At 43.5% G+C, this 14,752-nt stretch overlaps 1 protein-coding gene across 1 annotated transcript in view; it reads left to right on the top strand.

The window, feature by feature from the left end:
* The window catches only part of VAT1L (vesicle amine transport 1 like), a 139,626-nt gene extending 126,214 nt beyond the window's left edge, over positions 1-13,412 (top strand). The window contains exons 8-9 of the mRNA XM_045890699.2: positions 9,682-9,765; positions 10,825-13,412. Coding sequence (XP_045746655.1) covers positions 9,682-9,765; positions 10,825-10,923 — 183 coding nt within the window. The 3' untranslated portion in view covers positions 10,924-13,412. The remainder of the gene's footprint in view (positions 1-9,681; positions 9,766-10,824) is intronic.
* The last annotated feature ends 1,340 nt before the right edge of the window (positions 13,413-14,752 follow it).

Below are 14,752 nucleotides of genomic sequence, written 5' to 3'. Positions count from 1 at the left end.
ACCTTCCTTCCTGTCTCACACTTCATCCCAGGCTTGCACACCTGGCAACCTGGAGTTAAGTGCTGGAGTTACACAGGGCTCACGTGGAAGCCCGGCGCCTCCACATTCCCCCGTTTCACCTTGGGCAAAGCCACTTTCCCCACACTAAACCTCAGTTTCATCTCAGCTGTCCTCCATGAGCAACAGGGACTCCAGAAGAAAAGGGAGAATATTTTTATGTTCCCCTGATTGACAGTCTGACCAACTCCCACTTAAACCACACAGGCTTGATGCAACGAAATGAGATCATGCCTATAGGGTGCTTTGATCGGTGATAGCACCTGCCAAGTGTTCGTCCTATGTCAGCTGCTGTGATGATAATGAACAATGCCCCCCACCCCCCCAACACCCCATGGAGGTACCGCTTCTGCCTTGTCCTTTACATTTACCTGGTTTTTAGATCCAGCTCTTTACTTGTGACTCTTGCCTCCTCCTAACACAATGTATGGACAGGTGTGACTCTCATATCACTACGGTGCTAGGTCCAGAGCCTCGAGCCCCCTCCATCCTTTCTCTTTAAGTGAGGGGATGCTCAAAAACCCCCCTCAGTCAAAGTCGTGGAGAACCAGGTTTCCACGTGAGCACTTTGTTTGCAGACACCTCGAATACAAACACAACCCCTCTCTTATTTCTGTTCCTTACTCTGAGCCATTTACCACTGCCGGACAACTTGTCCCAGGCATATCAGCTCTGGTGGCCACCTCGAATTTGGTACCCTTGGCACCCTAGCCCTTGTCTCAACTACCGCTATGTCTGAATGATGTAATCAATACTTCTCAATTCCCTTAGGTACTAAAAATGCCCCCAAACACCCGCAAGCAAGCCCTTTCTCTCCAAGCCTAAAGAAAGTCACCTCTGCCTTCTAACCTGTAATTCCTAAAGGTCAGCAGGTCTGGCTGTCATTCTTTTGAAAACATGGCTACCCCTCTGAGAACTTTCAAGATTTTGAAGGGTCTCTGGCCTCCTTAGAGTTCTAACCCTTCTCCATAAACTGTCGTGTCTGGCAGCTCCAGCTGAAAGCCCACAGTTATCATGGAATGGTGTAGTTATCAATCTGTGACTAAATAAAACCAGATCATCTGCAAGCAAGGTAGTTATATTCTTAGTAAGGAACCAGAGTCCTCTGAGCAGAAATATAGAGACTCTCCCTAGTTAGAGGATTTTGCTATAAGAGTCAAAGCAAAGGACCAAACAGCTGGAATTATATTTTGCAAGTTCTGCCACCATCATGTGGAATTTCTGACGGGGAGGGGGCTCAGGTTATTTTTTACCCATGTCCAGCGGACTTGAGGAGCTTAAGCAATTCATGAGGATTTTCAAAGCGTAACTCATCATCACCCTCCATGTTCTTGTGGCCATCAATGACTCATTCTCTGAGTTGAGCAATATTTCCTTGGATTAGTTATATGTCCTTCTATTGGCTGAGTGACAACCTTCTACTCGAACTTCAAGTCTCAAACTAAGAGTTACTTCCTTGGTTTTCGTCCTTGTCCCATCCCCAACGGCGTCCTCTTTTGTGCCCCATCACAGTTCAAATGTCCCTCTTATGGATTGTACAACAGATATTTTTCTGCAGGGAGCAGGAATTCTCTCCTGAACCTTTTCCTCCTCCTCCCCAGAAACCTCACTCTCACGTTGGAATAAGCATCCAACACTCTCATGTTGGAATAAGCATCCACTGAGTGTCCACTTCAATTCTATCCAACCATCCAAATCCAACAGTGGGAAACATGGTTAAATAAGATAAAACAAACAGTGGAGAGAATTCACTGGATTGTTTTTCATCTTTTGCTTTAGTTCAAAATACAACAGGGTAAGAATATATAGTTTGGCTTGATTATGGATTGCAGATTTCTGCAGAATAACCTGCCTTTTGGCTCAATGTTTAATTCATCTGAACCCCTCATGACCACGATATATTTTTGGTCAAAAGAGTCAGTGTCATCCAAGTACCCATGAAGGAAAAAGGACCAGTTACTCCATCCAGATTCTACTGTTTTGTTTTCTTCCTTGCCTTCCTTCTTCCTCACACTCAGAATGTTCTTTATCTCTTTTCAGCCAGTGTTCCTATTAAGAGCCCCTTGAAAAATCCTCTTGGAGCATCTCCATTGTCCAGTGGCCAAGCAGATGCTTCTGAAAGCTACTTAATGTTTCCCCTTTTAAAGAAAATAACAGCCATCCTTGAGGACCAGAACTAGGGTGGGGCCAGACAGGTGACAAGGGTTAAAAGGTAAGAGGGGCTTCCTCTCATGTGCTGACCCAGCACCTGCATGACCCTGCGAGTGAGTGCCTCCTTCAGTTCTGCACCCTTGTCACCTCCTTTTCTCCATCCTAGTCCATACCCTGCATTGTTGGAAAGACCCCATGTGCAACTGGTCCAAAAGAGCAGCTGACTGACTCTTTTTTCTGTCTTCCCAAGTGGGTCAATCCACAGTCCCTGACATTTTACTTCTGTGGTCACTCTTCCATCTAGGTCAAGATCTGGGGGCTCACTCATTTTAGACTCCTGGAGCTACTTGACAAAACACAGAAATTACAGATTCCAAGTCTACTTGCAATGACTGTGTTACTTTTCAACACCCACTTTGTATTTTAAGCCTTCCCAAAGATGGCTGTTGTTAATGTGAGTAATCTTCCATAGATGACATTGGTAGATGTGCTTCTTAATTATAGTATTACTCATTTCTTCCTTTTCAGACCTTTAATTTATCACCTAATAGGCACAGTGATGCATGGAATAACCCATCTTAATTTTTTTTTCCTATTTTAGGTGGCTAGGCTTATTATTATTCATGGCACAAGCCAAATGCTTTGATTATTAAGTGGTGTCATTTGTACCGTAATGACTTTGTGCCTTTCACACCATTCAAAAGGAAATTGAAGACCATGAAACATTAAATGAGATCCCAACAAAGATTGAGCATTGTTAACTCTCATTACTCAAGTGTGACAAAATGGACTACTCGGTTAGAAGGCAACTGGAGGTGGAAAGACAGTCTAGATTTGTATGGTCAGTGTGGCCACTGTATCCTTGGAAACTTTTTGGAATACAGCACCAAAGGCCCCAACCAAGCTTGCCAGCATCTTGCCCTACATTCACATTTGCTCTTTGTCCTCATCCCCCCTGGTCTCTTCTCAGTCTTTCCTTTCACATTCGGCCCCTTCTGCTTGGAATGGTCCCTCTCCTTTTTTGTCTTAGTTACTTCCTATTCATCCTTTAAATCCCAGCTCAGTTATCACTTCTTCAGGGAAGCCCTCCCTGATCTTCCCAACCAGATCAAATCCCCTATCCACATCCTTGTAACACCATCTTAGAATTATCAAGGGGCGATCTTATATTTATTCCAGTCATTCTTTGATTGTCTATGTCTCCCACAAGACCATAAACTTCATGATGGCAGGGGATCTTGTAGGTGTTTACTCACCACTGTATTCCCAGGCTTCCAGAAACCCCACCTCTCCTCTTCTAGTCCCACTGCAGACAGAAGTAAGAATGACTGTAACTACTGGTCCTTTGCAAACATGGTATGAACCAGTTCATTTTTCCTGTAGATCATGCGTGAATGCCATCTCGAATGCCAGTGGACTTTGTTGGAGCGTGAACCAAGGGTACGGGATCAACTCTGATGGGTTGCGATCCATGGGGCTAAATAAACAAATCAAGAACACATTTTTTATTTTATTTTATTTATTTTATTTATTTTTAAGATTTTTTATTTATTTATTTGAGACAGAGAGAATGAGAGAGAGAGAGCACATGAGAGGGGGGAGGGTCAGAGGCAGAAGCAGGCTCCCTGCCGAGCAGGGAGCCCGATGCGGGACTCGATCCAGGGACTCCAGAATCATGACCTGAGCTGAAGGCAGTCGCTTAACCAACTGAGCCACCCAGGCGCCCAAGAACACATATTTTAATCGTGAGATTCTTTTTATTATGATTAGCCTATTTAATAAACAAAACTGTGAGGGCTTCAGGACAGAGAGAGCTCCTGAACAGGGCTGTGGCACTGTTTGAATGAGTGACTGACTGCATGAATGAATGGATAGAATAGCTGTTATCATTTAACATATTAAGAAGGTGAGGAGCAGAGATGAAGCAACTTGCTGGAATGACCCTGATGAGTCAAAGCAGAGCCTAGGACTCAGTGATGATCTCACTGCCTCCTGCCACCATCCACTTGGGATGGTACCAAGATGGTCTCCCAGGGACAGGAAGTAAAAAAAGCTTAGGTAGCCTCTGTGCTCAGGATCTTGGCATCTTGCGATGTTTTAATGATGTGACTCAAACTTCCTCCCACTGTCTGGATGGGACACCAGCTCTGGCTGGGATAGCCTGAGTATGCCCTGGAAAATCCAGCTGCCAACACCAGATCTGGCCAGCCACATAGCTGGCAGTGGTATGTCAGACTGGATGTGAGGGGCCATGGCCCTGATGACAAACAGACTCCACTAGGCCACCCAGACAGCACTGAGCAGGCCACCAAGAGGCAGCTGCCTGGGCCAGGAGCTCTAGGATGTGGGCCAGATGAAACAGAAACCTCTCATGTGGCTCAGCCACATGGCATCTCACTTTCTCCATATACCCACTTGCTCATTCATTCATTCATTCATTCATTCATCCTGGAGGCCATCATATGCTAAATACTCCTATGCACTGGGGTCCCTGAGGTTGGTGCCACTGTCCCACCATCTGGAGCTGCCCTCTCCAATATGGTAGACGTGAGCCACGTGCAGCCACTGGGCACTTGAAGAGTGGCTCATCTGAATTGAAACATGTAGGTACCAAGTATACCCTGGATTCCAAACACGTAGTACAAAAGGGGAAAAAAAAGGAATATAAAATATCTCATTAAGACTTTATTGTGTTGAGTATATATTAAAGTGATAATATTTTGGATAGATCTGGTTAAAGAAAATATATTATGAAAATTAATTTCACCAGTTTCTTTCTACATTTGTTAATGGGAGTAACTAGAGAAATTTTAGGACATCTGTAGCTCACTTCCTATTTCTACTGCACGGTGCCGGTCCAGAGAGTTGTACTGTAGAGAAGAGCAGCTAAGTTCTAAGCTGGGGGTAAGTGTGACATTACTAGCTGGCCCAAGGCCCAAGGTGCCAAGGGAGCCCAAAGGAGACTTGACCCCAAGTGCGAGGGGCAGGGGTGGGAGGTGCAGAACAGCTTCCTAGAAGGGTTCGCATCTAAACCAGCCACAGGACAAATGTGAGTTAGCTCCAGGACCAGCGCACTTCACACTCCGGGAAGGAACCTGATCTATACAGAGGCATAAAGCTGAGAAGCCCAGTGAGCTTCAGATAAGTCTCCAGTGGCCGGAGCAGAGGAAGTGTAAAGAAAGTAGTGAAGCCAGAAAGAGTGACCGACATCAGCTCCTGAAGAACAAGTCCAGTGCTGTCCAGCAGAAGTCTAACCTGAGCCATGCTCGAAGTTTCAGTTTTGTCGTAGCCATATTCAGAAAAGTAAAACGTGGGCAAAATTCACTTTAGTAATATGTTTTACTTAACCTAGAATATTTAACATGTTATCCTCACAACGTGCAATGCATGTCAACAATTCTGAATGAGACGGTATATATTCTGTCTTATTAAGCCTTTGCAGTCGGCCAGGTGGTTTACACTCACAGCACACTGAAGTCTGTGCTGGCCCCGGTTCAAGGGCTCAGTGCCCCATGTGACTCATGGCTCCTGCACGAGGCAGTGCAGGTCTGCTAGGCTTTTCTCGAGTGCGATGGGAAAAGGTTTTGTTTGTATGTTTTTTAAAGATTTTATTTATTTATTTGACAAAGAGAGACACAGCAAGAGAGGGAACACAAGCAGGGGGAGTGGGAGAGGGAGAAGCAGGTTTCCCGCTGAGCAGGGAGCCCGATGCGGGGCTCGATCCCAGGACCCTGGGATCATGACCTGAGCTTAAGGCAGATGCTTAACAACTGAGCCACCCAGGTGCCCGCAATGGGAAAAGGTTTTAAGCGCAAGTGTATCTTAGAAAAATGCTAGCCCCAAGAGAGAACAAGTATCTTTTTGGAGGTTCTCACCACCAGCTTTTGGGCACTCTCACCTACTGAGGTACCTCAGTTTATAAACTGGTAATTTGGGAGCAAGGTCTCTTTCTGCAGACTCCACCTTATGATGGGGTTATTTGAGGGCAGTTTTGGAGTACAGATGGCAGAGCCCTGTCCTGGCTTTTGTCCAGAGTCCTGAAAAGGGGAAACCGCTCTCTCAGCTCCCAAGTGGTTCTACCCACCTTTCAGATGGTGACCGGGGACAGAGTCCGATTTTCACCTTTAGATTTCTCTTCTGTGAACCCGCGGTGTGCAGATAAAAAGCAATGTATGTGCCTCATACATTAAGCAATGCCTTCATACTGTACATGTAAATTGCTAAAAAAAAATGGTAATTCTTTCCTTCTAAGCTGTCATCAAAAGGACTCTTTCACATCTCCAGGAGCAGCATAAGAAGATGTAAACTCAGACAGTATGGCTGGGGATCAGACTACTTCAGTCACCTCTTGGAAAGACTCCTAACCCTTTCACTGTCCCCCACATAAGGAACTTATGGTCCCTGGGTGGCCCAGTCGGTTAAGCGTCTGACTCTTGGTTTTGGCTCAGGTCATGATCTCAGGGTCCTGGGATTGAGCCCCATGTTGGGCTCCACACTCAGAGTCTGTTTGAGTTTCTCTCTCTCCCTCTGCCCCCCCACTTCTGTGCACACGCTCTCTCTCTCTCAAATAAATAAGAGAAAGAAAGAAAGAAAGAAAGAAAGAAAGAAAGAAAGAAAGAAAGAAAGAAAGAAAGAAAGAAAGAAAGAAAGAAAGAAAGAAAGGAAGGAAGGAAGGAAGGAAGGAAGAAAAGAAAAGAAAGTTCCCCCAAATATGCAGATTAGAGCCAGCCATTCAGGGGGCTTTTTTCTAGTATCACAATACGCTTTAACTGGTAGGAAAACAGCTTTTCAGTTTCCCTAGGCTCTGTCTTATTGGAGAAGAGCACAAAAATTGTTCTGAATCTCCAAGGAGTTACCAGGTGCTTAATGACTTGCCAGGGTAATAAACAACTGAATTCTGGGAAGTCATTATGTGAGACATTACCTACCACCTTCCTCTGCCTTTGAGAATTAAATTAAACACAGTCTGGGTGGAATTGGGAAAAAGCATCGGTTTTGAAGTCTGACAAACATGAGTTTGAGCCACGATTCTGTCACTGATAGCCACATAATCTTTGGACAAATTGCTTATATCTTTGAGCATCAAGGTACTTACCTGTAAAATGGGTATAATATAGATCTTGCAAGATAAGAATTACATAGGAAAGATAAGAAGGTTGCTTATTTATTGCTGCATAACAAATTAGCCCCAAAACTTAGAGGCTTGAAACAACACTTATGATCACACTTTATGTGGGTGAGGAATCTGGGCATGGTTTAGCTGGGTCCTTTGGCTTAGGATCTCCCAAGGCTTTAGTCAAGGTGTCAGCTAGGGATACAGTCTCATTACTAGACTTAACTGGGGAAGGATCTGCTTCTGAGCTCTCCCATTGATTGCTGGAAAAATCTAGTTCCTCATGGGCTTTTGGACTGAGGGTGTTGCTTCCTTATTGGCTGTTGGTGGGAGGTCTCCCTCAGTTCCTTGCCATGGGGGCCTCTCCACAGGGCAGTGCACAACAAGGCAGTTTGTATCATCAGAGGAAGAAAGCAAGAAGAGTCAGAGAGAGACTATCAGACAGAAATCTGTCTTTTATAACCTAATCTTGGAGGTGACATCCCATCCCTTTTGCTATATTCTGCTGGTCAGAAGCAAGTTAGGAGGTCCAGCCCACATTCAAGGGAAGGGGATTATACATGGGTGTAAGTGTCTGGAGGAAAGGATGGTTGGGAGCCATTTTGGAAGCTGTCTGCCATGATATTTAAACATTCTCAGTAAAGACTTATTATAACCAGATATAACAGCATTTTGAAAAGCAATGTTCACCACAGAAATAAAAGAAATATACTGGCATATGTAGTAGGGTCAGGAAATTTAGCAATCATATGACACTATCAGTCTATAAAAGAGGCTGATGCTAACCAATGCTAGGTTTCCCAAAGACTACATTTAAAGATGCATTTAACTTATATTAAATACTGATTTGAATTTGATAACCAAATGTCAATGTTTGGAGTTAAAAGGCACTAATTTCCCCTACCTAATGTTTTATCATATATCCAAATCCCTTTCTACTTATTTTAGGATGTCCATATTTTTATGGGTATGTAAATAAAAATATGCATCTCAGTTTTCTCGGTTAGCAATATTATAAAGGCTTTTAATCCTGCTGTACATTCTTTATAATTAGCAACTTAATCGCAACATAATATTTCTATTCCATACATAAATGTAAGACCCATGGTTTACTTAACCACTCCCTTATTCTGTGATATATAACTTGCTTCAGTGTTTTGCCATTAAAAGCAATGCTGTGATTGAGTATCTTTGGTATGGTAAGTTTTTTCCCCCACAATTTGAATTATGTCTTTAGGATAAGTCCCAGAAAAGCAATTAAAATATGCACATTTTAATGTCTCTGTCAAGTTTTTATCCAAATGAGAAGACAGCTTTGGTTTTTTAAGCAAACACTACTCCATCAGCCCCAGATTGAGTTCCTCCAAGACAGACATCCTACCTTACTTAAATTAAACAAAACAAAACAACAAAACAAAACAAAACAAAAAAACCATGGTGCCTAGCCTGTAAGGACATTTAATGAATATTTTGTGGACCGAATGAGTGAACAAAAATATTTTAAAATCTGAGACTTTAAAAAAAATATTTAGGCTAGATCTCTTATAACATTTTTTTAAATTAAGAGATACTGTATTTCCATTTAGATTTCACTAAGAGATGTGGAGGACCTATTCATGCCAAGTGTCTGGTAGTGTTACCCTTTCCTTATCTCATTTTCTCCTCACAGCGCCCCCTACAGTTCATTCTCCACACAGCCACAGAATGAAATTCTCAAGCATACATCAGACGAGGGCACATGCTTGCTTTTTTTAGAGGGGCTTGATCTGACAAGCCCCCATCATTTAAAGGAAAACTAGGTCTTCTTCTCTGGGGAGAATACTAGTTCTGGAGAAATCTCTACGTAGGTGGAAACAAAATTTCCACCCCAAAACCAGGAGTCACCGAAGGGAATTTTCCTGAATATAGTTTAGCCTAGGCAACGGGTCATTTTAATTAAACTATGAATCAGAGTTATGTACCATTTTGGTAAGCAGGGCACAACTGACTCTGAAAAAAAATAATTTTACTGGTCAAAATTTACTCTGGCTGATGCGCTCTGTGTCTTTTAGAACTTCACAGTACTCTCCTCCCCACCTCACCCCATCCCCGACTTTTGTTTTTTAAGAAAATTTCGTCTTCTTATTTCAGGAACTATCACTTTCATTTCTTAGACCCAGAAGGCCAAGTTGCTTGCACAAGCTCGGAGTGCGTGAGTGACACAACCAGAATTTATTTGCACCCAGTGTCCCAAACCTGTAATATTGCTGGCTTAGCGGCTAACCTTGAACCACAGCGCCCCCAGGTGGGCGGCGAATGGTTTGGCTTCTCCACCTGGGCGACTCCTCACCCAACCAGCGCTTCCCTTTTTCTCATCTCAGGTGAAGGAGGCCATGCAGCGGATCCACGACCGGGGGAACATCGGCAAATTAATTCTGGATGTAGAGAAGACCCCGACTCCACTGGTGAGTCAAAAGCAGAGGGTCCGTTCAGTTCAACACAGGAGGGTCTATCAGGTGCGGGCACAGGTCGGATGGGGGAAATACAAGCAGTTCTGGCTCGCGCAGCAGACCCGCGTAATCAAATGATGGTGCAAATGAGCGATTAGTCACAAAACTGGGATGCAGGCTAAAAGGGAAAGGACAGTTTGTTGCTTTTAAGCAGGATGGCTGGCATCATCTTCCCGCCTGTCTCCATAACACATGAGGTCCCGCTGGGCCCTCAGGCTTTAGGAAGGCCTGTTTGACCACAGGGGATTCTTACCAGAGCAGGAGCTGAAAAGCCCAATTCTGAGTGTAACAGCTCAGGGCCTGGCTTGCCGTATGCTATGGCCCTTGTTCCTGAATCTCAGGAGGGCTCTTACGAGGCTTTGGCTAGAGCCAAAGTCCGCGTCTTCATAGAAATGACATTCCAATGGGGGGATGTAGACAACAAAGTAGACAAACACACGTGTGTTAGCATTATTGTTCTGGCTCTTAGGAAGTGACAGCACCAAGATCTGAACCCTGGCCAGTCTGTGCAGTGGATGCTCTGAGTGCCCCCATGTCCCCCACACCTGACCCCTCTGAGAGCCCCCAGGCACAGGGGCATTTTTGGCCAGAGATGCCAGAGTAGCCATTCCTTGTCTTCTTACCTCCTCATGTGGGACAACTGTGAGGTGTGTCCCTCATGGGCTCCCAGTGGTCCCTGGCATGACTGAGCCCCAGTTGCCCACAGTAGGAGCCTACTTATTAACACACACTGTACTGACTTCCTTGCCTTTTCTGCCTCATGTCCTCCCTCCCTACTTGTGCTTCCTGGCATCATCTCCCAAATTCCAAATATTTGCACTCAAATCCTTATCTCAGAGTCTGCTTCTTAGGACACCCAACATAAGACGGCCAGCACCACAATGCTTTCCTGGGAAGAAAGCAACCCTAACTCTTAGCCCTCAAAGAAGTCCTTCCCAAGGGGCTTCCTCAGATGCTTGAAGAAGGTAAGAGACAGACTGCAGACCCTCTAAAACGTCCTCTGTTGAACTGCAGATGGCCAACGATAGCACAGAGACCAGCGAGGCGGGAGAAGAGGAGGAGGACCACGAGGGAGACAGCGAGAACAAGGAGCGGATGCCCTTTATCCAGTAACCCAGGACCCAGGCAGGAGAATGTGAAGGATGGTTTAGAACAAGAGGAGCCGGTTGAGAAAGCTCTTCTGTACCCCAGTGAACAAATGCTGTAGTCCACTGTGTGTTGTGTTTGTCTGCAGTCAGCTGAGCTAAAAGCTGTTGATCACTGTTGTTTTTGAAATTAAGTGCCAAGCCCATTCCATGCAGTATTATGTCCCTCCCTCATCTGTGTATCACATTCTCCCCCGTCTCCTACTTCAAAACCATCCATCTTTGGGTCCTTCTTGACAGTTCTAGAACAGCCTTGCAAATTAATACAAGCCCAGAGCCCAAAGCCTATGAGACCAGACAAGGGCAAAGACAAGTTTGGGTTGAAAGATGTTATCATAAAAGCACTGTCCAGATCCTAGAATTCTTCGGGCCAATGACACTTTTTGCTGCCAGCCACCCATGATTCTGACAAGAGCACTTGCCAGTGTGGCTGGAAGAAGGAGGGTAGGCCAGGAGGTGCTTTTATGAGCCCATACATTTAGGATCTCTCCAAATAGTACTTTCCCTCTCCCCATTTAAGAGGCACCTTCCTTACATCCATTTAGTTGTTTATTGGTCAAAAGGTTGAACCACTCTCTGCTCAGCCTCTGATGCTTGATCCCTTCACTGGTTCTTAACCATCAATACAGGATTTTTCAGGATAGAAGATGGGTCAACAGCATGAGTTTGAGGATCAGCCACAGAGATTTCTCCTCTGAAACCAGGTCTCATGAGCAAAATCCCCCCACCCCGGCTGCCCACCATATATATTTTCGTTTAATTTTAAGAAAATTCACCACATGTGGGACTATTTCAGAAGTCATTACTGAGATTTGCCTATGTTTGCAAGCTTGCCATGGGCATTACCGATTTTGCTCTTTTCATTTCCAGGTAGTGAGCAGCTACCTTTACCAAGGATCCCCCAAGGAAGACCTCCCTGGTAGACCATATTAGGGAAAAAAAATCAATGAGTATCTCTTTTCTTGCCAAAGCATGTTCTGACATGTAACAAACTCTAGCGATACAAATGGTTGATGTTCAGTATCTGATGCCAAATGTGCAGTTCCTCTCCTCTAAAATACAAAATTATGGTGCAGGCTCTTTGCAAGCCCCTGCTTTTTGGAAATCAGGGACCAAACTACTTGATTATACACCACTGTCTAATTTTCCAGCTCCTAAACTCTTAAGAAACCCCACACCCCGCCCACCATACTTGATATGTCTTGAGGTGAACAGTTCCCCTGAAGGACGAGAGAGAGGCTCAGTGTCTCCACAAGGGGGCTCCTTATTCCCTCCTCCCACTCCTTTTGGCTCAAATGGTGATTCCTTCACTCACAAACAGAGCTGGAGACACAAGGACCCCACATGATTAGCACCCCAAGTCACTTTGCTTTCTGGAACACCTTGGAGGGCTCCCTGATTGCCCCATCTCTCCACCAGTGAGCCTTAGGGTAGACCCAACTCTTTCCCCAAATGATGGGAAGGAGTGCATTCCAGCAATTACCTTTTTATTTCCAAAGTCCTTTTATAAGAACAATCACCTCATTAATCATGTTCTTTTTTCCTGCACTAAGCTTGTGATGGTGACTTATTTATGCCAAATATTTATCTGAAGGGAGTTTCTCCTCATTGTGAATGTACATGTAAAATATGGGGACAAGAAAGGGTGCTTCCATCTGATGAGCAAAGAGATGAGAGTATCTCAGAAGAAGACACTCACATCATCTTCTCTTCATACCCCAGGACTCACCAATATTTCATTTCTGGGCCATTTAGAAAGATAATGTGGAGGTTTGTCACAGCCCCCCGCCCAACACTTTCACTAAATGCTGTATTCTTGGTCATATTTCCCCCATAACCAAGCTGACAATGAGGTTTTAAGAAGAACCACTACCCAAGTGACATTCTGGTGAGCTAGACAGAAATGGCATTTTCTAGGGCTGGGGTAACAAAGAGCCATTGGCCAAATCAGGGCTGTCCTCTGCGAGGGGAGTGGGAGCTCTATGTGCAGAATCCAAATGGCCTTTGTTCTTGTCCAGAGGAGAGGCGTTAAAAAAATCATGCTTCCCCAAATCTGTTTTTCAACTAGCAAAATTAATACAGTCATCATATATAATGGCAGTTGGTTAAAGAAAACCCTTTTGTCACTCCAGAATACAGGGTGAGAAGAGAAAACTAGAGTTTGGCTATCATTATGCCATGAAGAACAGAAGAAAAGAAAATGCCAAAATTAGCCGTTTAATGCACTCTCGTTTTAAGCACCTTCTTCCTGTCACGTGACTGGTTTTCTGAAAAAAGTATAAGGAAAGTCTCAGTTTGCCTTAAAGGAACTGTGAAGGCTTCTCTGTCATTTAAACTTGATTGGAGTGAACTGAAACATTGTCTAACGTATTTGTGGCTTTAGAGCTTTTGTTACATTGTGCCTACAAAGCAAATTATGTTTACATAAAATATATAAATAAAGTATTCAGCATAGCATAACCTTGCCTGGCATATTGGTGACTCCACATAAATAGTTGTTGGAAAAGCAGCCCCACTATTAAAATGCAGGAAGTGGGTGACTCAAAAAGGAAAAAAAAATGTGATAGAAGAATTTTCAAATGAGAAACTAAAGACTATGTAGAGAAAATAGGAGTCAAGACGAGACAAGCCTTTAAAAAAAAACATTCAAGTTCCCTCAAGCAAGAAAGTATAACCACTAAATAAAGTAACTATTGAAGACATCATATAATGACAATAATTATAATCACGCTTATGAGGTACCTATAATATGCTGTTAAGAGAGCTGTATATGTATATATATATACATATATATATAAACTAAAGTTAAATAATATACATATTAATTTGCCTACCCTCCCAATAGCCCTGGGAGGTAGGGTTTATCATTACACCCATCTTATAGGTGACAAGACTGAAGATTAAGGTTCTGCACTTGCCCAAGATCACATAGCTAGTAAGTGATGGGGCCAGGATTTCGAGCCAAGCTAGAACATGCTCTTAATCACCCTATCATGCTTCTTGGCTTAACTAGGGTGAAATACGATGCATTTCAAATTACCATCCCTTGTTCTCTAGAAACTCTTCAAGTATTCTGTTTTCTCTGATTTCAAGGATATGTTTGTGAATTTGTTTTGTTTTGTAGCAAATAATATGCATATCAAGAAGCATTTTTTTTTCTGGCCCTCCATCCCAGTGTTCAGTGAGGTACTGATTTTAAAACTCACACAACTCTCTCTCAAAAAAAAAAAAAAAAAAAACCCTCACACATCTCAACCATTTTCATTTTGATGATCTAATATCCTCAAGGTTATCAAAGAGATACAAAAAAGTAAATCCCCAAGGCTAAGATTTCATGAAAGAGGAATTAAATGATTAGGGAGGCTTTATTGTGTTTACCATATTCTCAGCAGGAAGCCAAAAAAATAGAACTAAGCCCCATGTCCATAAAATGCCACATACATAAATCTGAATTTGCAAGGTAGAAATATTACTCATGTTGTCAGTGAAATTCTTTCAAAGTGCCTGCACAAAGGATTTTCTTAGAATATTCTAATTTAATGTTCACATACTCCATATAAACCTCAGCAACTGGAATTGAAACTAAAATCCACATCTTCACTTACAACTCTGAGAATGGGGAAGAGGTCAAGCAGTTGGAAACAAAATTCTTTTCAGCAGTGTGAATGATGTTTGGGTGGTAATGGAGGTAAACCTTTCAAAAGCCATTTGGGGCATAGGGAAGGAAACGTTTGTGTAGAAGCAAGGAGGTAAGAACTTCTGAAGGGCATATTGACGAGTGGAGAGCAGAACAGTGT

Source organism: Mirounga angustirostris, unplaced genomic scaffold, assembly GCF_029215605.1.
Source record: "Mirounga angustirostris isolate CCGP_5_RB_7025 unplaced genomic scaffold, mMirAng1.0.hap1 SCAF_16, whole genome shotgun sequence".
In the NCBI taxonomy this organism is placed as follows: domain Eukaryota; kingdom Metazoa; phylum Chordata; class Mammalia; order Carnivora; family Phocidae; genus Mirounga; species Mirounga angustirostris.
This window is presented reverse-complemented; position numbering and strand designations above follow the sequence as displayed.